General features: G+C 47.9%; 9 protein-coding genes across 9 annotated transcripts; 5 read left to right on the forward strand and 4 right to left on the reverse strand.

The window, feature by feature from the left end:
* Nucleotides 1–89: 89 nt before the first annotated feature.
* On the reverse strand, nt 90–1,676 carry BU24DRAFT_443641 (putative carboxypeptidase S1; the record flags this gene model as incomplete). The annotated part of the gene is made up of 4 exons (XM_033530594.1): nt 90–169; nt 221–487; nt 538–1,373; nt 1,426–1,676. 4 exons carry the CDS (start codon nt 1,674–1,676, stop codon nt 90–92), a joined length of 1,434 nt encoding a protein of 477 aa, XP_033379547.1.
* A 1,556-nt stretch (nt 1,677–3,232) lies between these two features.
* On the reverse strand, nt 3,233–4,340 carry BU24DRAFT_331012 (uncharacterized protein; the record flags this gene model as incomplete). The annotated part of the gene is made up of 6 exons (XM_033523032.1): nt 3,233–3,564; nt 3,617–3,787; nt 3,836–3,917; nt 3,964–4,071; nt 4,120–4,205; nt 4,265–4,340. Coding segments are annotated over 6 exons (855 nt in total), but the record flags the coding sequence as incomplete, so codon positions are not given.
* Nucleotides 4,341–5,857: 1,517 nt separating this feature from the next.
* BU24DRAFT_376219 (uncharacterized protein) lies at nt 5,858–7,123 on the forward strand. The gene is made up of 7 exons (XM_033524613.1): nt 5,858–6,082; nt 6,134–6,187; nt 6,259–6,354; nt 6,407–6,586; nt 6,638–6,682; nt 6,736–6,838; nt 6,890–7,123. Exons 1-7 carry the CDS (start codon nt 6,053–6,055, stop codon nt 6,997–6,999), a joined length of 618 nt encoding a protein of 205 aa, XP_033379549.1. The 5' UTR covers nt 5,858–6,052; the 3' UTR covers nt 7,000–7,123.
* A 689-nt stretch (nt 7,124–7,812) lies between these two features.
* On the forward strand, nt 7,813–9,270 carry BU24DRAFT_354036 (uncharacterized protein; the record flags this gene model as incomplete). Its single annotated transcript, XM_033523802.1, has 2 exons — nt 7,813–7,950; nt 8,029–9,270. 2 exons carry the CDS (start codon nt 7,813–7,815, stop codon nt 9,268–9,270), a joined length of 1,380 nt encoding a protein of 459 aa, XP_033379550.1.
* A 337-nt stretch (nt 9,271–9,607) lies between these two features.
* BU24DRAFT_465949 (pseudouridine synthase) lies at nt 9,608–11,282 on the reverse strand (the record flags this gene model as incomplete). The annotated part of the gene is made up of 2 exons (XM_033532318.1): nt 9,608–11,043; nt 11,234–11,282. 2 exons carry the CDS (start codon nt 11,280–11,282, stop codon nt 9,608–9,610), a joined length of 1,485 nt encoding a protein of 494 aa, XP_033379551.1.
* A 157-nt stretch (nt 11,283–11,439) lies between these two features.
* Nucleotides 11,440–12,960, forward strand: BU24DRAFT_426297 (DnaJ-domain-containing protein). Its single transcript, XM_033528935.1, has one exon. It carries the CDS (start codon nt 11,566–11,568, stop codon nt 12,661–12,663), a length of 1,098 nt encoding a protein of 365 aa, XP_033379552.1. The 5' UTR covers nt 11,440–11,565; the 3' UTR covers nt 12,664–12,960.
* A 574-nt stretch (nt 12,961–13,534) lies between these two features.
* Nucleotides 13,535–15,133, forward strand: BU24DRAFT_426298 (uncharacterized protein). Its single transcript, XM_033528936.1, has 3 exons — nt 13,535–13,569; nt 13,629–14,333; nt 14,382–15,133. The coding sequence occupies exons 2-3, from the start codon at nt 13,986–13,988 to the stop codon at nt 14,976–14,978; spliced, it is 945 nt and encodes a 314-aa protein (XP_033379553.1). The 5' UTR covers nt 13,535–13,569; nt 13,629–13,985; the 3' UTR covers nt 14,979–15,133.
* A 32-nt stretch (nt 15,134–15,165) lies between these two features.
* On the reverse strand, nt 15,166–16,382 carry BU24DRAFT_397585 (uncharacterized protein). The gene is made up of 5 exons (XM_033525348.1): nt 16,272–16,382; nt 15,987–16,221; nt 15,565–15,930; nt 15,339–15,512; nt 15,166–15,286 (listed from the first exon to the last, which is right to left on the reverse strand). The coding sequence occupies exons 1-5, from the start codon at nt 16,322–16,324 to the stop codon at nt 15,191–15,193; spliced, it is 924 nt and encodes a 307-aa protein (XP_033379554.1). The 5' UTR covers nt 16,325–16,382; the 3' UTR covers nt 15,166–15,190.
* Nucleotides 16,383–16,570: 188 nt separating this feature from the next.
* Nucleotides 16,571–19,504, forward strand: BU24DRAFT_495441 (uncharacterized protein; the record flags this gene model as incomplete). Its single annotated transcript, XM_033534127.1, has 3 exons — nt 16,571–16,626; nt 16,675–17,898; nt 19,494–19,504. The coding sequence occupies exons 1-3, from the start codon at nt 16,581–16,583 to the stop codon at nt 19,502–19,504; spliced, it is 1,281 nt and encodes a 426-aa protein (XP_033379555.1). The 5' UTR covers nt 16,571–16,580.
* Nucleotides 19,505–21,557: the final 2,053 nt, after the last annotated feature.

Consider the following 21,557-nt stretch of genomic DNA (forward strand, 5'->3'; position numbering starts at 1 on the left):
CGTCACGATGTTCTCATTTGTAAATGATGATAGGCGCCACGATGGGAGGATGAAGGGAACGTTGTACATGCACATATCTAAGAATCCTATCAAGGGCTTAAGCCTCTCCGCGATACAATCGCGCCTTTCTGCATGGTTTGCTTGAAGACGTGTAGCGATAATTCGGGTTCTGTCTCCTGTTAGCGAATTCCCTTTCAAAGACAATCGTCGGCGGACTTACGATAGTACATAACCTCATGACCCGCGTTATACACCCTTAAGAAGCTCAAACTACCCTCCGTCTTATATGCACCTACATCGTTACCATTGAATTTGTAGGGCGCGAGAGGCTTCGACTTGAACGCATCTTGTTCTGGGTACAGTATGGAGTTCGCAACGTCGAAGACGCCATACCAATTACAAATCCAATCAGCATCACCAGCCCATATCAGCGTCGTTACACCTGACGAGACGACAGAGCTTAGCTGTGACATGAATGATCGAGGACCTTTCGATTGTTAGTTCTTAATCTCAAAACGACAGTTCGACACAACGTACCGTCACCTGATGAAGTGAACTTGTTATATGCCGCCGTCGGACATTCCTGGTATGAACTCTGCGCACCAATCGCCTTCACGACTGTCGGATCTTCGAGATATTTCTTATAATTAGACGGCGGCTCGGGGTTATTACTCGGCGCTCTAATGTCGTAGACATCATAATCCGCGGCGGAGTACAGCGGCCGTTCAACTATCGCGTAGCACGCCCGATCTGCATTTTGGCAGTCTGTATTACTTCCCGTTCTTGCACAAGCTTGGATGTCAGGGAGACAGTAGTCCTCGTATCTGCTCATGTAGCGGTCGTATTGTGTTTTGCTGATAATGGGCCGGTGGCTGTTGTTGTAGGAGTAGGATATGTAGGCTGGTTCTTGGATTGCGGCATCATGCCAGCCGTTGTTGATACCCAGGGCTACGATGTTGATTGGTTCCCCGACCTTTGCTGCGTTCTGGTCTTGGACGTATTTCGCGAAATCGGGGCCGTAGTGGCCACCGTAGGACTCGGTGAAGATGCCGAAGTCGCGGGATTTGTACTGTGGGAATGATGTATAGAAGGCTTGGATTAGCTTCCAGACGTAAGGCGCAGCAGTGACGGTGGAAGTCACGTTGTTTGTTCCATAAGAGAAACCAACGCCGATCGGCTGATCGATATAGATCATGTTAGCATAATTGTTGAAGCTATGGGTGTTATTGACAGGAACGGTATTCTTGACGCCGACTTCAAACTTGCAAGGACCATTCTCCTGGAAGAGACCGATCATGGAGGAACATCCCGGACCTCCATTGAACCATGCTGCGAGAGGTGCAGTTTCTGGATTTTGCCGCGCCTCGAAGAACCTGGGACAATAATTAGAATGTTACACGAGATGCAAGGGACGATTGCACGTACCAAAACCACATGTTCATGTTTTCACCCACGGACAAGTAACCGGAATATTGCTTAACGCCAGGCGTAGTTTCGCATATTCCAGAGTTATTGACGAATTCAATGCGAGCTCCCGTCTTTGCATGTTCGAAGACATTGTATAACACACCCGATCTCTCGACAACTGAGCGTTTGTCATGCCTTGCAGGGGGGACGGCGGTGGTCAATAATGGTAACACAAGCGTCAATGCCAGGTAAGTCAAAAAGGAAAACATAGTGTGGAACAGGGGAGAACAAATTCGTCGGAATGAATGCATTGTAAGGAGGTGCCTGACTCTTTATATTGTGATGGTAGCGAACACATGGCAGTGCGACATAGTCTGTGAGACGTGCAGATCGATAGTTGCGTAGGCGCCGAGCTAGATTGTGCTTCGTCCGAGCTAGAGACGTATAGTTCGCAGTTCATGTTGCGCGGATCCGTATATTGAGGTCATTCATTTGGGAAATAGCTACTGGTGAAACCAAGTATACAATTACTGTACGGAGTAGCGAGGAAGGTGTACGTAGAATAAAGACTTGTACCACGCGCTAAAAACAAAGGACAAGACTGTCAATAAACATCTAACTATGCTTCAAATCACTAAGTGCGTGATGTCAACGATGTCAGTGAGAAGAAGAACGACAAACCTTGTGCATCAAAAACAATAAATGAGGAATGATTTAAGCAACAGGGTGTGTTAGCTCCACATTAGCAGGATAAGTGGAGCGTGACCGTGAACAGGCTCTAGGACGATCGGTTGCACAGAACGCAACATATCACATCCGATGTGAAGGAGCCTGCACGCAAGTATGCGCGTCTCATTGGCCTTGTGGTAACCAGATAGAGTGCCCGGGTTGCTGGATGTCCTTTAGCCCTTGCAACATTCCAATCCCTGCCATGCGCTGGCTGGCTTCTCGCGACGTGACACCTGAAGCCTCCAAATCCGATAAGATCAGTCTGAATCGATGAGTATCGGCATCGAATACCCAGTCCGCCAATAAATGTCTTATCTCTCCTTGGATACAGACGTCGCCTCTGCGACATCTGCAACCTTTGAAACGGTTGTTTGGAGCGCATTCAGCCGTTCATATTGGAGAAGTACCCTGCATGATCAGAAGGCCAGGGTTAGATTCTGGAAGAGACGTTGCACTCTAATCAGTACCCCATGTCTCTCCGCCTAGGATCGGCATTTGAGACGCTGGGGTTTCTGGGGTATATCTGGATTGGATTCGTGATCTCGTGTAAATATTTACTGCTGATAATGAAATCGGTGGCGTCGCTGGTGACATGCCTGAGGTCAAGTGGGATAGTATACAAACACAAAAGCAATGATGCTTTGCTTCAGCGAGGAGGCGTGTATACGGTTGCAGGAAGTTGTAACGTCTGCTCCAGCTCCCTATAAGCATCATTGAGGGTCTCTATCGAGCTCTTTTGGGAGGGCTGTAGCTGCTTCTTGGGTTGGATGATAGTCGGCGTATTGAGTGTCGGGGAGCGCGAATAGGAGGGAGGGTCATCCTTGGGCGGGACTGGTGGAGGTACGTCCAAACCCACCAGCTCTACTTCCTCGTCAGAAGGAGGCTCTCTGCTACTGCGCAATGACACAGAGAAGATAGAACTTTTCGCGCTTTTTAAGGATGAAGCGAAGGTTGAGGCTTTCCCACTTATAGACGAAGGCCAAGAACTTTGCGACCTGAACGAAAGCGGAGATGAGACAGACACTTCTTTTGCGTGTACTATACGTGGGCCTTTGGTTGTAGAACTTCGACCTGTGCTATCGCTTTTCCAAGTATGATTGTGCTGATTCAAGACTTCTCGAGTCCGGGTGCGCTGCGCTTTTGATACGAGGGGCTTCAAGGTGGGCAGTGAAGCGCAGAGTATGCCGATGTTGACTTCGATCAACGACCACATGTTTATGGGCAATGAATCGTAAAATGGGTCACTAGAGAGGGTAAACTGGCGCAGGTATTGCAGCCTTATGATGGATGCGACCATGCTGAAGAAACCCAAGCCAAAAACAAAGTACAGCGCAAGTTTTTCGCGGGGAGGGCGGGGGATCGCGAGCACGAACTTGATGGGCAGGACGAGGATCCATAGATCCATGACAATGTGAAATGCAGAGGTAACTGTATTGAGATTATCAGCGTCGATCAATGGTGTAGAAAGAATCAACCCTACCGTGATAGAATGCATTAGCATTGATACAGGTGCCCTTGACTTGGCCTGTGAAATCCCAAAGCTTTTCGAGGGGTGTACACTGCGCGGGCACCACGATGGTGACGATCAACTGCCACGTTGCTAGCAGAATTATCGTGCCTTTGCAAAGTCTTTCAAAGATTTTGATGACAGCTAAGTATATCATAAGCAACAGATCCATGATCGGAATGTTCAACATACCTAAACGCAGATAGATGATCAAAATTGATATCTTTACGAGTGTGACCACCATCTTATAAGTAACAACCATAGCAAGGATCATCTGGATCGTATTAGAGACGTAAAAACTCAAGGAACTATCCTCATACTTGAATATTCCTTTCCATCATCAAGGGTGTCAAGGACATCCCACTGAATCCCATCAGATACTTTCGTGCGCCTACGAGAAATTCTAGAGTAAGGGCAAATGTCAAGGCCTATCGAGTAAGCGAACATTACGAAAAATGTATCCAATGTGAACCTACTGCGGCAATGATCATAACTATATCCTCTGTTCCCATATTGCGAACAATGTATGCACGTGTGAAGACTCGCAATGCAACACATACCACTGGTGAAATGTTAGAGAGACCACATCAAGCAATGAAGCAAGGGAAAGGGGGCACTCACTTCCAGTAAGTGTCATCGCGATCGAGACTCCTATTGCCACGTCCTGCCTCAGCTGTTCGGCACCAGGCGCGAACTTGGACGTGTCCAAACTGATCATCTCGTCCGCCATGATGACTCCGCAAAGTCGACGAGGACTGAAAGGTACGAGAGAAACAAAAAATGGGTGCGAGCTTTCAGATTCTCAGATTGGCGTTCCCATGGCAAACAAGAAGGCATGGGCATGCTCTTGTACATGACCGCAAATGCGGTCCGATCTATGGTTCAGCGACGCCATCACATCCGTGCCCCTATCGATAGAATGTGTCGATGATGAATAGCTGAAACGATATTTGAAGGCACCAAAGTTCAATAAGTCAGGCACGAAACATAGCACGCCAAGTTAAGACACATTGAGAGGCCAGTTCGAGTCAAGCTCGCTAGGGCCTCATACACGGTCGTGGAGAATAACTCCGAATCTGGAGAGATAGGCGAGAGCATGCACGAGACGGCAACGTGCAGGTCGTGTTAGCTCAGACATCAAACGTTTTTCTGGAATCCTGTAACCAGGACACAGGATTAACTTTGCATGGACATGAGTCGTAAAGCTCATGAATAAATCAATGGGAGGAGAGTGGCGATAATCTGCGTCTGATGTGAGGGAATGCAGAAAACCGTTCAACAAAGGCATTGGAAAGTTCGCCATTGAGCAGTAAAATCAGGCGCCGTACGACGTACGCTGTGCTACAGAAGGAGGCTATCAGTGCGACGGAACATTTTTTGACAGCGGTTGTCAACCAAAGGAAGTGGGGTGAACGATAGAAGGAGGTCGTCATAATTAGTATTCTGGTTGCGATTTGATGCTCAATCTGTATGAGGATGGTTTCAGACGCAGGTACAATCCTTGGCGTGACAACCCGCTTTTGGGTGCATATTGAGAAACACAACGAGATTGTGATAATGAGAAAGAAGGTTTGACAAAAGTGGTGACAATTAAATATGCATCACACAGCCTCCGAAACCCCAAGGACTCAACTTTCAAATCGGACCGCGCCAGGTCGAGTCTAGTGGAAGTACTTTCTCGGAAGCGAAGGCTCGTCGCCAGAGTCATCATTCAACTGTATATAATTCACGAACGGAGCTGTCATGGAGGTAACCTTAATCGCATTTGATGAAAGAATGAGTCAATCGCTATCCAACAAAACCACTATTGAACGTCGACGTGCACTGCGTAGTGAACAGCTGTCATTGGGAGCATGGCCGAGGCATCCTGATGACAGGCAGAGGCGGTGCAGTCTTCGAGTTAGTTGGAAAAGGTGAGCAACATAGACTTATGCATCCTGCGATGGTATTATTGTATCGCGATACACTCGGCGTAGACGACATGAGTATTGTTACATGATTCTTAGATAAGTAGTGACTGGAATAGTGAGAAGATGGATAGAGAGGGAGACACGGGATGGATAGAAGTGAAGTATGAGGTCAGGTGGACGGTTGGATGTGGTCAAAGCTCCCGATCGTCTTGGCATCATCGATAGCTCGATTGACATCAACATCCATCCATCCAATACTCATACAACTACCTACACAACAACGACATCCTCACGCCTTCTACACTTCCAGCCAACTGCGCTTCACCTTCCCTCAGTTCTGCCCTCTTCTCTCTCGGTGAAAGGCTCGATCGCTCCTACCAAGCCATTGCACAGGCTATCTATACCATTCCTCCAATCGGTGAACTACCTGTCGCCTTGTTGTCCGTCTCCGAATCCCTGCAGCCTGCAGTGACAGCGATCTTATACACATACATCCAGAATGGCATCCAGGAAAAAGGTTCTTCTCAAGGTACGAGCCACGATCCTGTACCGTTGTCATGCAGCTAACCATTAATTGAAGGTTATCATCCTCGGCGACAGCGGGGTTGGCAAGACGAGTTTGATGAACCAATATGTACGCACGCCGTCGACGTTTACAGATCACAACCTTCACAATCCCATATCTAACTTATGACACCCCCACAGGTCAATAAGAAGTTCAGCGCAAGCTATAAGGCAACTATCGGTGCCGATTTCCTCACCAAAGAGGTGCTCGTAGACGATCGATTAGTGACGATGCAGGTGCGATATGCTACTTGCTGCATGGCTGCTGAGCCGGACTGACAAACGATAGCTTTGGGACACTGCCGGCCAGGAGCGTTTCCAGTCATTAGGCGTTGCATTCTATCGCGGCGCGGACTGCTGCGTTCTCGTATACGATGTTAACAACTCCAAGAGCTTCGACACTTTGGACAGCTGGAGAGACGAATTCCTGGTGCAAGCCAGTCCGATGGACCCAGAAAGCTTCCCTTTCGTAAGTCTATGGCGACCCAAGGATAAGAGTATCAAGACTGATTTGAAAAAGGTCGTTATCGGAAACAAGATCGACGTCGAAGAGAGCAAACGAATGGTCAGTCATGAAGTATTGTAGAAGACTGAGCTTTATTAACGTCAAGTCACCAGATCTCGTCCAAGCGCGCTATGACTTTCTGTCAGTCCAAAGGCGGCATTCCTTACTTTGAGACGAGTGCAAAAGAAGCAATCAATGTTGAGCAAGCGTTCGAGGGTACGCAATATCACATCCGCCAGATCCTAGTGCCAAGCTAATTGTGTGTAGTAATCGCGAGGCAAGCGTTGGCGCAAGAGGAGGTGGGAGACTTCAACTCCGACTTTCCCGAGACGATCCCTATAGATCTCAAGGGTGAACAGTCTGGTTGCGGGTGCTAGTTGGGTTGTTGGTGCCGGCGAAGCGCAGATAGCTCACTAGTTCTCCTGTCTGATTGTCTTCGTCTAGTCCCTGCTGTGTTTGTCTCTTTTCATGTATGGAGTTGGGTGTTTTGGTGCCATGCATGCCTCTTTTTACCAATGGCAGCACGCTCTTGATATGTTGTTCAAGTTTCCGTCACAGAGCATTTAGGGTCTTGAATAGTCAGGCTACATACTTCTCCACATTCAATAAATCCGAATACCACATACGAATGACCTGTGTATTGAACGCATCCACTTAAATGTTGCTTGATATGTGAACAACTGCTTCGCAAATGACCCTCGCACGGGCCTTGAATTTTCCGGATGACGCGAGTTGGGCGCTATCAATTCCGAAACACAACGACTCCCATGAACCACGACGACTACCACTAGACACCACTATTAATACTACCACACTACCACTACCGAGTTCCGCCTTTAAAACGCCGAGCAGCGATCGCGAGGACAGCAGATACAAAACATATCCGGCTGCCCTACGCCTCTTCCTCTTCCTACTCCACCTCCGCTTCCACCTCCACGACTTGTCCCTACTCCTCCACCGAACGGTCCGGAGTGTCCTCTTCGCTCCAGTCTGTCCTGTCGCCCTTCTCATGGGCTATATCTACCGCCCACCACCCCACAGTATATGCGCTTCCGCAAAACGGCCTCCCTAAGGCATGTTCCATGATGACAGCGACCCCAACAGACCCGGACACCCGTTTGCTACACACCGATAGCGGCGGTGCATACAGTCCATCTCCTCAACGACTATACGTGTCGAATAGCCCGATAATGAGTCCCTCGACCGTGGTTAGCGTATGGGACGAGGAGACGAAGCCAACGTGGTATAAAGGCGTCAGGCACACGATCGGCATCTTATTACTTCTAGCGACTGTCTTTTTATGGACTGCATCGAATTTCCTTGCATCGGTAAGAACTCCCCGAGTTCTTTGTTTCGTGGCGCAAGCCGACTTGAATGGACAAACATGCTAAGAACATATCTGAAAGACAATCTTCGCCGACGATTCCTACTCCAAACCCTACTTCGTCACCTATACCAACACCGCATTTTTTCTTTTACCATTGATACCCATATTTTTACGGCATGTGTGGGACGACCGATCAACTATCGCATCAAATTTCTCGCAGAAGACCCCATTCCTCTCCCAAATACAAGACCTTCTCGAGCGCCCTGTGGGCCGATATAAGTTACTGCGCGATCATGAAACACCATCAACATCGGCTGCATCGTCAATAGCCTCCAAGTCTCGACAGCACGGAGACGACCAATCTGCCGCCACGGAGCTGCTCCTCGGTGACGAACTCAGAAATTCGCAGGAATTAGAGGGAGATGCGGAAGACGAATGCCTAACCCTCAAAGATACGATTCGTGTTAGTCTTGAATTCTGTTTTCTCTGGTTCCTGGCCAACTACTTTGCTTCTGCTTGTCTATCGTACACGACCGTTGCTTCGTCGACCATTCTCACATCCACCTCTTCGATATGGACCCTGCTCATTGGTGCATTGCTCAAGGTTGAGCGCTTCACATTGCGGAAATTCCTAGGCGTCACAGCCTCACTAGCCGGAATCATTCTGATCTCCTCAGTCGACATTGCAGGCGACACAGACGAGAACCGCGGTTCATTCCCACACAAAACATCACGAGAGCTCGCAATCGGCGACGCCATGGCATTTTTCTCCGCCGTGCTCTATGGCTTCTACGCCGTCTTCATGAAGAAACGCATCGCCGATGAATCCAAAGTAAACATGCCCCTATTCTTCGGCCTAGTCGGCATATTCAACATTGTCCTCCTTTGGCCCGGCCTCATCATCCTCCACTTCACCGGCATCGAACCCTTCGAACTTCCACCCACGAAACGCATCCTCACAATCGTCCTCGTAAACTCCGCCTCCAGCCTCGTCAGCGACTTCTGTTGGGCCTACGCCATGCTGCTCACGAGCCCTCTCGTCGTAACCGTGGGCCTCAGTCTCACCATCCCGCTAAGCTTGATCGGCCAGATGGTCCTCGACGCACAGTATTCCAGCGCCCTGTACTGGGTCGGCGCCGCCGTCATGCTGCTCTCGTTCATATTCATCAATCACGAGGAGAAGAAGGACGAAGATGAAGGCACGCAGGACGCAGCACCCGTCTTCAGCGTCAGAAATTCGATGTCGAGTCGCAGGGACTCCATGCCGAGTCGACGGAATTCGGTTCGGAGTAACAGGAGGGCGAGTGCGGTTGGTGTGTAGAGCTGTGCTGTACAGATGATATACCCCCGATTATTTTTATGTTAAATTGTATATTTCATGGTTTGCGTGATGGGATAATGCCACGATGGATGGTATCGGATCTAGGGATATGTGAAATATGATCTATTCAGTTTTCTACCGCATCTATTCCATGGACGTCGTTATTGTGTAGTTCAATGAACTCATCAAGTGACGGTCGCATGTTTTACATGGAGTGAGTGAGGTAAGCATCCCTATAGGAGGAAACGTCAAACGAATCGACAGTCATATTCGAATGGGTATAAACTTCGCATTCAGATCTCCCCTACCTCTCAGTTCCTAGCACCTCGTAACTGCCCTACCGTCTATTCCCATTCCACCTCCTCTTCCCCCAATTCCCACCCCCACCACCACCACCACCACCTCCGCCCCTCTTCCCCCTCCAACTTCCCTCCCTATCCCCCTCCCTTCTCTCACTCTTCCTCTCCTCCATATTCTTCTTCCACGTCTCCTCGTCCTCGACCTCCTCTGCCTTCCACCCCTCCTTCTCCATGAACTCCTCGAGGTACTGCTTAACCTTGGGCTCCCAGACCTCCGGCGTCTCGAGCTCGGAGTACTCGAGGACGTTGCCAGCGGCGAGGCTGTAGTCGCCTTGGCGGGTGCGGATCAGGGAAGTCATGTGGGCGAGGGAGGAGCAGGCGAGGCCGAGGTCGTGGCACAGGGAGCGGACGTAGAAGCCGGAGGTTACGGTCATGCGGAGGCGTGCTGCTGGCGGTTGGGGTTGCGGTGATGAGGGTTGTTCTTGTGTAGGTTCAGTGACGGGTTCAGTGGTGGGTTCAGTGGTGGGTTCAGTGGTGGGTTCAGTGGTAGTTCCGGTGGTAGATTCGGTGATGGGTTCCGCGGCGGTTGAGGGAAGCTGTTCTGGTTCTTGGGCTGTTTCAATGGGATTTGTGGGTGCGGTTTCGACATTTTCGGGCGCGGGGGTTGGGAGAGAGGGTTCTGGGTTGGATTCTTCGACAGGTAGACCGCCTGACATTGCTGGTTCGTCTTCTGTCTTGGGTTTCTTGGGGTGCGAGTCGGAGTCTGTTATCAGTTCGTCATCGGCTGATGCCCGGTCTCGTTTTGTCCCTCGTCGCTCGTGGGTGTTGGTTTTGTTCCTGTCTTGACTCCTCACGCCCAGAAGTTTCTCTGCACCAGCTTTCTCTTCCCCTTCGATTTCTTCCTTGGGCCAGATATATTCGTGCGTACCGGGTTCCAACCATTCCACCAATTCCAATTCGGTCACTTCGACTGGCCTGGCTTGCACTTCGGGAATCTCCTTGCCCTCTCTTGCGTATTCGTACATCTTCTTTCCGTCGACTTTGAGTGCCGAGAATACACTTGGCTTTTGCATGATCTTTCCTCGAAACTGTGCCAGCTTCTCCTCCACCAGCTCCTTCGTCACATGCTCGTACGGCGCCTTGCTGACCACTTTTCCCACAGCATCGTAGCTGTCCGTTGCCGCGCCAAATAGCACCACAGTCTCATAGCTCTTCGTGCATTCTAGGAATCTTGATAGGCATTTTGTTCCCTTTCCAACACCCACGATTAACACGCCGGTAGCGAGGGGATCGAGTGTCCCGCCGTGGCCAAGCTTGACTTTCAGTTTATCTATCTTGTTTTTGCGAGACCCGGACAGTGTCATGTGCTGGCGTTCATGGTCGAGCCAGGGAGTGAATACGGAGGAGGGCTGGAAGTGGGTTTGTAAGTCGCGGAGCACACCGGCGGAGGAGGCCCATTGCGGTTTGTTGATTGCTTTTGTAATAGCGGATTAGCATGGCTTCAGGACCGTACAGAGGCGAATGAATCATCCCAGGTGTGCCTGGAACGTGCCATATATTTTGCAGTAACCCAGTAGCTTCATAGAGCTATAAAGTGGTTTTTTGGGAGCTCTTTGAATGCAACAATGTAGCTAGTGAATTATGACAGCAAGTATCGAACTTACCAAAGACACCTTCCAGTACCTTTCGAGTCTCTTTCGGTGGAGAAGCCATTGCAATGCGCGCAAGTCTATCGACAATTGGCATTGGTTGGGTGTTTTGCAGATGAACCGTCGCATCAGAGCGTTGAAGCATTTCCGATGCCAAGAGTTCGACGCGCTAAAACTTTCCGCATCTCCAGGCCGCGACTGTTTGTGCCACCCATCTCTCTCCCCACCAAAACTTTTGTGACACTTCACATCAACCCGCGCAGTCGTGGCAGTTTCGAGGCCCTCGGTCGGCTCATCATAATCATTCGGGAATTTGTCCAGCGCGACCGCAACCCTCTGGCGCAAATATGAGCGACTCCAATAAAGACCTCGAGGATGTTGCGAAGACGACAAATGAGGACTTCTATGAGCTCCTCGGTGTGGGCTTCGATTGCGTGGAGTCAGAGATCAAGCGCGCATACCGAAAAACTTCGATCAAATACCATCCCGACAAGAATAAAGATGATCAAAACGCTGCGGACCGGTTCATCCTCATCGGCATAGCACGCGACATCTTGCTCGATGCGAAGTTGAAAGGCGAATATGACAGGGCACGGATGCGGAGGAAGGAGAAGGCGCTGCAAGACGAGCTGCTAGATGGAAAGAGGCGGAAAATGAAGGAGGATCTGGAGAGGAGAGAGCGCGCGGGCGTGAGCATGAAAAGGAAGCGCGCAGAAGATCTCAGTGAGGCCGAAAGACGAGAACTGGAGATTCAAAGGCTTGCAGAGGACGGGAAGAGGAGGCGAAAGGAACAACAGGAGAAGATGGAGCGGCAGCGGCAGGAAGAAGAGGCATCGTTCATGGAACCAAGTCCAGAAGTTGAGACAAAACCCGCGCCTACTGCACCCGGACAGACAGCAGAGATTGACAGAACCGTCAAAGTTCGCTTTGTGCGAGATGGCGATGCTGCGACCTGGGACAAGGAACATTTCTCACAAGTGTTTTCCAAGTACGGGAAAATCGATAGCGTGGTTATGGGCAAAGAGAAAAAACTCAAGTTGCCTGGGGAGAAACACAGAAAGGTGGTTGTCATGGTATTCATCGTGTATACGCGCCTGGATCATGCCCACGCAGCAGTCATGGACGCAAAAGCCGACATTCCATCACTGGAGTCCGTTGGTTGGGCTGGAAAAGAGCCTGACATCAAATCTCCAAATTTGCCGGCAGAACCTACTCCTTCTGCACCATCCACTCCTGTGGCTACACCTAACAAAACATTTCGCGCTTCTTTCAATCCCAACCTGGGGAAAGGGTTCGGAAGTGCCCCGGGAACCCCTTCATTCTCATTTTCTCCGAAGACTCCAAGCCTAGAAGAAGTCACGATGATGCGCTTAAAACAAGCGGAAAAGCGGAGACTGGAGGAACAGATTCGCCAACAGGAAGCTGCTGAGGAGGCTGCAGCTTGATCCTCCATTGCTGAGTTGGCGTTATGAACTTATGACTCAAGTTCCTTTAGGAATAAACTGATACCCCTTGTCGTTAATCTAAACCATTTATAATCCTGTACATTACATTTGACTTCTTTCTGCGAATCTTTTTACTTAGTGTTGCTCAATACTGAGCAATACAGCTCCATACATGTTTTCAACTTTAAGATCATTACAAAGGAAACTAGATCTTCTCTCGAGATATAAATATGGTCACCACTTTGTCAAGCAGGATAGCATAAAACTACATGAAAAGTGTGGGACCAACCAGTGCGCAAGCCAAGATTACAGATTAATACTGGAGAACTGCCATACCATATCGGGACTCGAGAGTGACAGAGTGCATCGACATGATTGCTCACAAACTTGATGTACAAGGTGGGTTAATATGAAACTTATGCAAACTATGTACTTCCCCTGAGGAAGAACAGAGTTGTCTCTGTCTAGTGATTCAGCTTCGTGTCGAGCAGAGCTATCCAAATGTTCAACGATTCCATATATCTTCAAAATCTTATTCAATCAATTGATTAGAAGTCTTCTCAGCACTACGGCCGATGTGGTTGCTATTTGACAGGGACCCTATTCCTTGACAGGCTAAAGTATAAGCACAACCCTTCGTACATGACACTACTACCTTCCTTAGGTTTGTACCGATGATACTTGTACGTGCAATGAAGTCACCGGAAAGCAAACACCGTCAATGATGTCCTGCTTGGTTCTGCGCATATCGATCGCGCGCGTCGAAGGAAGTGGCATGTACATACGGACTACAGCCTCATCTGCCCAGTTCGACATTTCGTGCTAAGCGATATTTATCTTGATCATCTTACAATCCTTGTCCAAGGCAACCACTAAGATTCCATAGTTACCGAACTCACATACAAGGTATGATTGAAGCCTCCAAATCGTCATTATGCAGGATTTCTTATTTTACGCTGCCACAGAAGGCCCTATTGCCTCCAATCAACAAGCGGAAACCCTTGCCCTCCTCTTACCAATTCTCAACCCTCAGCCTCAAAGGAATCGCATGTTACCAAGCTTTCTTGACAACCTTCTGGTACCTTACTCTATTCGCGTCCTTAGTTTCGGAGGCCCGCATGCGGGATGGGTTGAGTTGGGGGCCGTTACAGAGCGGCTGACAGGGTGACCACATCCCCGGTCTGTGAACCCAACGCATGGAAAAGCAAAGAGAATCCAGCTGACGATGTCCGGACTGGATTTCATTTCGATTTCTCTCCTCTTCTAATCTGCATTTCTTTTTCCTTATTGCGATGCGTATGTCTTAAATCTATCTCGTCAACATGCCGTTAGGACTTCTGCCGCAGGCCTTCTTCTTGAGCATACCTGCTATTTGGTCTGTTGCCTTTGTCAACACTGCTCAAGCTACATGTTTTGCACCCTCCGGCACTGAAGCAAGCTTGGACTTCCAGCCTTGCCCCGAACTCGACTCTATATGTTGTGCGCTCAACCGAACGAACGCACCTGGCAAAGATGTCAAAGATGGGTTTACGAGAGACATCTGCCTATCTAGTGGGCTGTGTCTGAGTACAATGGTGGAGAATGGTGTCAACAAGACGTCCTATTGGCGACCGTTCTGTACCGAAAAGGATTGGAACAACAATGAATGTCTAAACGTTTGCACGACGGGAGTGAGTAACACCTACCTATACACAGACCCGGGAACTAACATCGGTTAGGCATTTGTGGCAGAGCATGGAAACACCATGATGACCCCATGTGATCGAAATGCTGGGGCAAACTCAACAACATGGTGCTGCGGCGACTCAAGGTCATGTTGCGACTCCAATCCCATAACGATAACACCAAACTTCGGCGAACCCCTACCAACTAGTTCTTCATCGTCCTCCATACCATCTAGCACCTCGCAAGCCACCTCGACCCCTTCCTCGACCCCTACCTCGTCAGGCTCGCCAGAGAGCAGTAGCAGTAGTGGCCTCTCCACTGGAACAAAAGCGGGCATAGGTGTTGGCGTTGCGGTTGGAGGGCTTGTCTTCCTCGCGCTCGGCTTCTTCATAGCAAAATCGATGTATTGGAAGAAAAGAGCAAAGGATAATGGAGTACCAGGAGGTGAACAGTACGACAGGGTCGCGAGCGTGCCAGAAGATCCTACCAAATTTTCAGGATATCCACAGCCGGGTTGGCCAAATACGGTCGCAGCATACCATGGAAGCGAATTGGGGCAAGAGAGCGCACGGTACGAAATGCCAGGCATGCCAGTACAGAAAGATGCCCAGGAACTGCCAGCGATGGAGGAAAACGCATTACGAAAGTGAATTATCGCTAGAGAACTGTCTTTTAAACCTATGAAATAGCTCATACCTGTCCAAAATCCCAGAAACATGGGGAATTGTGTAAACATGCCAAATCTTCACTGTCTGAAGTTAGACTAGACTTGCGAAAAACGAACCCCTAACAATCCAAGAATACTATCAAAGTATCCAACGTACGCCTGCCAATACTCCATACCGGACCTAAAACTCCATACTCAAAAGTTGTTCGTTTGGTTCTCAATCCGAATGTCGCCATGTTGGGTCAAGTTGACAACTTTACCGTGAACAGTGATGCCATAATTCCCAGAATTCTGTTTTGAAGTTATCATTTGGTGTTCGCGATCTCGGGGCTTACTATCCTACCTCTTTCTGCTCGGCATTTCGTGTTGCTTCTATCACTTGCTTGATCTTTGCTCTGATAGACTTGTAGCCATTATCTTCTTCATCGTCGTACTTGCAGATGTTGATATGATTCTCCCTTATCGGCAGTATCTCGCCAACTCCTGGGTAAGATGCATCTTCCTCTTTAACAATCCACTTCGACCATCGTCAGTTTGCGGTACGTAATTACGAGGGATTCAGGACTTACCACTTTGCCGGTTGCCTTCTGCTCGAAAAAGAAGACGACTGCTAACTTATCAGCTGTCTGATTTCGCTGGCGAACGATTTCCGGGAATCCAAATCGAAGATCCTTCAGCTCTTTGGAGTCCAGCGTAAGATTCCTCAACGTAGTCTGGTCGGTCCTCTGAACCAGATTGAAGATCCGTCGGGCAACATCTGCCCAACCGGCAATCTTGGATCCATAGAATGGTGTCCCAAGAAAGACCATGCCAATGATTTTCTGAGAAATCGATTTGATGCTGTCTCCATCCGTGGCCTGATTCCCGCCATAGATGACTTGGGCTAGAACCAGTCCCCCCATACTGTGACCTACAACAACGATTGGGCGATCCTTCTACCAAAACCGTGCTTAGTTGTTCATCTATTCGTGGAAAGGTTGGACGAACTTACAGTATGTGTCTCCTTTCTTCTATCATCAAGAAGGCTACATAGTTGCCTTGCGTCGTCAGCAAGGCTCCCCTGCGTCACCTCCGCAGAGTCACTATGTATAATCCCGGAATCATAGCCAAAACTTAGAATTCGACTTTTTGGAATATCTTTTGCTAGAAGTTCTTTGGGCCAAATTACTTCGTTTTTGGTCCAGGTGGAGACTCTTCCCCCTCGGAGGCCATGTACGAACAAAATACTATGGCAGTCAGTTTGGATTTTATCCTACATCATTAGGCTTTTGCATACTCAACTTCAGCTTTTTCATCTTCATGCCACTGGATCAACCCATATTGTGACATTTCATATCAATTTGATTCAACGAACTGGTGAAGGCTTTGAGTGGGTATTGGTCTCCTGAAGCTACAGTAATAACGTATTGATGCCTATTCAGCTGAAAAGGTCCTCGCGGCAGCAGGGTTTAGCGATGTATGCAAGCCATCAATGGGTACATGATTTGGCTCACGTGTACTCCCCGCATCTCAGCTATATACAGATATCTCAATATGGCACTAATCTTCTCCTTGTAAGTATATTCCAACGGACGAGTTGTCCACCATGAATCCAGTCACCATCAATCACGCTGGGGGAGATATCAATATTGGTAGGCTCAGACCGTTCTGTGAAGATCCACTTCCTAACACATCTTCAGGAACGCAAAACAATGACCTCAACGGCAACTCGTCGCCGGCCTTATCGTTCTTCAAAACGTCAGAATACGAGTCATACAAGAATATAAACCCCAAACGCGAGCCTCAAACATGCAGATGGTTTCTGGAACACCCAACATTTCAAGCCTGGAAGGCAAGAGATAAAGGCGGGCTGCTCTGGCTCACAGCCGACCCAGGTTGCGGCAAATCGGTGCTGTCGCGAGCACTGATCGATGAAAGATTAGTCGGCGTAGGCACTAGTAAGATTTGCTTTTTCTTCTTCAAGGACAACAACGACCAAAGTAGCATTGCTACAACTTTGTGTGCTCTCCTTCACCAGCTTCTTCGCGCGAGGAAGAGCGAGGGTCTCTTCTCAAAGTACTGTGTACCAGCCATTGGAGAATGCGCCGACGACCTAAAAACGGATTTCGAAGAACTATGGAAAGTGTTCAAAAAGATCGCATTGGATCCGTCCGTTGGTGACATCATTATCGTGCTCGATGCCCTCGACGAGTGTCCGACGACGAGTAGGAACATCCTGATTGACAGGATAGGGGAACTGTATGACGACGCCCAAGAGGAGTGTAGGCTGAAGTTCCTAGTGACAAGCCGCCCGTACCATGAGATCAAGGTCAAGTTCAATCCACTGTTACGCAAACTCTTCACTATTCGGCTTGATGGAGACGCCGAGTCTGACAGTATCTGTCAGGAGATCGATACTGTCATTCGAACCAAAGTGGCAAATATCGCACAAAACCTCGATTTAGGAAACGACCTAGCGATGACCCTACTCAGAAAACTTCGAGAAACCCAAAACAGGACTTATCTATGGGTCCATTTAATTCTCGAGGGCTTCGAAGAATCCTTTGCGTTCACGCACCAAAAGATAGAAAAGTTCATAAGCACCCTTCCTGGCTCAGTTGAGGCGGCCTACGAAAGGATATTGGATCGATGCCGTAATCGTGCGGATGCAAGAAAAATCCTCCATATCGTTATAGCCGCACAAAGACCACTTACATTGGAGGAATTTGACATTGCTCTTGAAATTAACACTGATTTGGAGGCACCTACGACAGATATTCGGCATCTCAATTGTCTCGGCAATGATCACAGGCTCGCAATGATTCGTAACACATGTGGACTTTTCGTCACCGTTACATACAACCGAGTTAGCCTAATCCATCAGACGGCATACGAATTTCTCATTCAGAAAGAGGCTAGCCCAAGTACGCCGATGACATGGCAATACTCTGTATACCCGCAGGACGCGCACCAAGTTCTTGCAGAGATATGCATTATCTACCACATCGCCTATATACGTTCCAAGCAGCACTGTCTTATTTCTGGCTCCTGTGAATATTTTCAATTCATCGAATATACTAGAATCAATTGGCTGAAGCATGTGTGCCTGGCCAAAATGCAGAGCCTGGGCTGGATATTAAGAATTACAGAGCTGCTCAATTTGGGCTTCAACCAAAAAGTTCTTAGTACGATCACGTTTCGAGAAGCTGGTTTACTCCGAGCCCCATGGGAAATTTCCTGGGATAAGAAACGCTGCCCTTTGTATTGGACATGTGCTTTGGGCTTGATGGACGCAATGAAAACCTTACTGGATTGTCGATCAGCGAACCTTTGGGAGATGAGCAATGCTAGTGACATACTTCAGCTAGCTGTTACAGACAGGAATCAGGGTTTGGAGTCAACAAACCTACTATTGAATTCGACTGATCCAAAAATACCGCTCACGCAGGACGTTTTAGATGCGGTCATAACTAATTTTGAACTGGGAGCGGCAATATTGCAAGTAATTCTTGAAAGCCGACCAAATGAAGTTATCACCGACGCCGAACTGTTAAAAAAGCTCCTCTCAAAGTTTCGATTTGGAAAGGCAATGCCAGAGCTTCTCTCTAGCTTCCTACACCCCTGTTCCGGAAGATGGTATACTGAAAGATATTGCCTGTCAACGGGTTTGTTACAGCAGATCCCGATCACAGACCGTGTAGTCACAAAAGCGATGCACTTGTCTTGTTCAAAGGTACCAGGTCCAAGCCAAAACAGATACTTAGATAACATTATCATAGAAAACCTCAAACGATTCTTCCTGCGAAGCAAAATCCTTTGTGGATGCTCTTTTACAGCAACGAGGAAAGGATGTCACAATCAGTAGTGAAACTATCATCGCTTCCTTGCAGTTTTCATGCGTTCATGTATTTACTTCTCTTGTTTCATGGCGACCCCAAGATTTCGGGCTGGTAAACATGAGTTGGGAAGTCAATGGTGATCAGACAAGATTCAAATCTGTGTGCTATTTGGTGGCGTGTATGCTCAAGTGGCCTAGTGGCGATGGTGCAATTTCTCCCAAAAAGCCAACTGGTTGCGGCGACGATGTCGCAGCCTCGGATCAGCTTATTCAATTTCTTGTCCAGCGAGAGAAAGATGAAGGAAGCCTTGAGAGCACCACTCGTCTACTGTCTATATGTACTCGTGCCGGCAAAAATGGTGCTAGATGCATTCGACAGCTTCTCGAGTCGCAGGAGGAGAGAGTTCTTGCAGGTGTGAGTTTGCTTGTTGAAGACCCCTCCAGTAGGGTGGAAAGAGTTGGTGCATTCCACTTTAGAGTGACATTCTTGCCGCACTTTCACAAGGAGTATTACAGCCATAAGACAAAAGTTGGAATGACATCTCGTCGAGGTCTGTAAATGCTTTATCGTGGCATAAGAATCACCTTACGATACATTTTCGATACATTTTCATGAAGAAGGATTTATTCGCAATTCTGTGGGTTGTTAATCGCTTATTCAAACGCTCACGCTTGCTTTAGGCGTCAACTAATAGACGAATTGTCAAACGTACATGTCCTTTCTGATTAATGCCGGTGCTGGAAAGCAAAAATGTGGTGCTATGTAATAAGAAACATTGTGACACTTTGCAGATTGTATATCACAGGCTCAAAGACAACTGTTCCAGATATAAGTCTCTCCAGGGAACACGAACAACAATATTGTCGGCTGATAAATCTCAAAATGATATTTGTCTGTGGAGCTTCCATATGTTTTGTAGCATACAAATGCTAACATTGTGCAACGCGGGAATGAATCGATAGTGAACGGAGAACGAATGTTGTTGTCATAGGTTAAGAATCGGAGGTTTTCGAATTGCGATCAGGATATTATGCATAGTGATTTTGATTTTAGACAATAACTAATGGCTTTTGAGCTAATATGACGAAGCGACATACACCTCAATCTTTAATTGCTGCATTCACGATAACTATAAGTGAAATGAGAAAGCATAACTAGTAGGAAAAGAGACGGAACTCAAAACATCGATATTCCTCCAGACAAGACAAATTATCATCTTTATACCGCCCACAAGGTTTCCCAATACTCTCGTAAGACACAGGTCCAGTCAGGCTCAAGATCACAACTATTATATGCGCAGCAAATATAGCACGTCACGATGCAAGCCCCAACATGTCGTTGTGCAGCATCATGGATGCAGAAAGCCACCACCAAGCCGCCGCCACCTCGATTGCCCCCACCCTGAGATCTCGACTCCGACATCTCACTCTGGGATCTCACATGCACGCTCAAGACCGGGTAATGGGGTAAATTAGAAAATGCGTTAATCGTCAATTGCCTGGCTTTTCAAGGCAAATCTTGATCCGAGGTTGAATTCGGTGTAAGACCACCGACGCTAAATTAGTGGACCGATGTTTGGACCTGGGCATCGTGGTGCCGCGGTGGTTTGAATTACAATCGGGCCGGGTAGGTTGGGGGCCTTGATGATTAGTTCGAGGTCTGCGTGGTGGTGGATACTGGCTGTACTTGTGAGCACTTAGAGGCGTTGAAGTTGAAGATTTCATACATTGAGGAGGATATATTGATCTATTCATTATGTAATTCAAGGATGTCTTAGGTTCGAGGGCAGACGACGTATCTCACGTTGGACGAGTCACTGAATTTGGTGTCAGTCTTGAAATTTGGGATCCAGGTCTTAGATTTCTTGGACACCCTTGTAATCGGGGGTTGCTCCGAATTCTTGGTCCATATTGTTGGTGCATGTGTACCAACACAGCGGTGCCCAAAAGAAGGAACAATCCACTCAAATACTAACAGAACATCAAAAATTTATGCTCATCAATCTTCATCCTCATCATTTTGTACATAGCATGGGTTAATAGCACTATGCGATTGTGACATTTTTCAAAATTTCCATCTAAAGCATCATCAATTAGTCTTTCCAGATTATACAAGCACTAATGTAGATTATATACGTCGATTCTAGCATCGCCATTCAACTCACCCTGTTGGATGTTGTGCTTGGAAAAATTAGATAAGCATCGATGTATAGACATGAGATGAGCTGTGACGATAAACTGCTTCTAATTTTGAGAGCAGCTGGACCTTTTTGTTGCAACCAATCGTATGTAGCACCAACTCTGGAAGAATGGATAACCTGTGGCATATAATCTATACGGTGAGAATTATATCCTTCAATAGTCTATAGTGTGTTGGCTCTCAGAATCTCGTTATGTAGATTCCTCTTGGACTTGCTACGCTGTTCTGGAACAGTTCGAGGTTGATAGACATTATTCGTCATGATCTTCAAGGCAATCAGATGCATCAGCAACCATCTCGCCTCTGATTAATCTTAGCAGAGCTTCAAACCGAATTATAATACCAGGTAGTCTACGATGCTCCATTGGTTTCGAATGGTAGGTTGAAGGGTACTTCAATGCATACTACCCCAGAGTAAAATGTGCGATTCTGGCAGCATCTTAGGCGTCTTCAACTCTTAGAGTCCAAAGATTTATTATTGTCTTCAAATAGGTCAGCATTCGTATGGAAATAATCAACATCGGCGAACTCTCTCCGTGTGCGCG

This window comes from Aaosphaeria arxii (genome assembly GCF_010015735.1).
Source record: "Aaosphaeria arxii CBS 175.79 unplaced genomic scaffold BU24scaffold_9, whole genome shotgun sequence".
Lineage (NCBI taxonomy): Eukaryota > Fungi > Ascomycota > Dothideomycetes > Pleosporales > Aaosphaeria > Aaosphaeria arxii.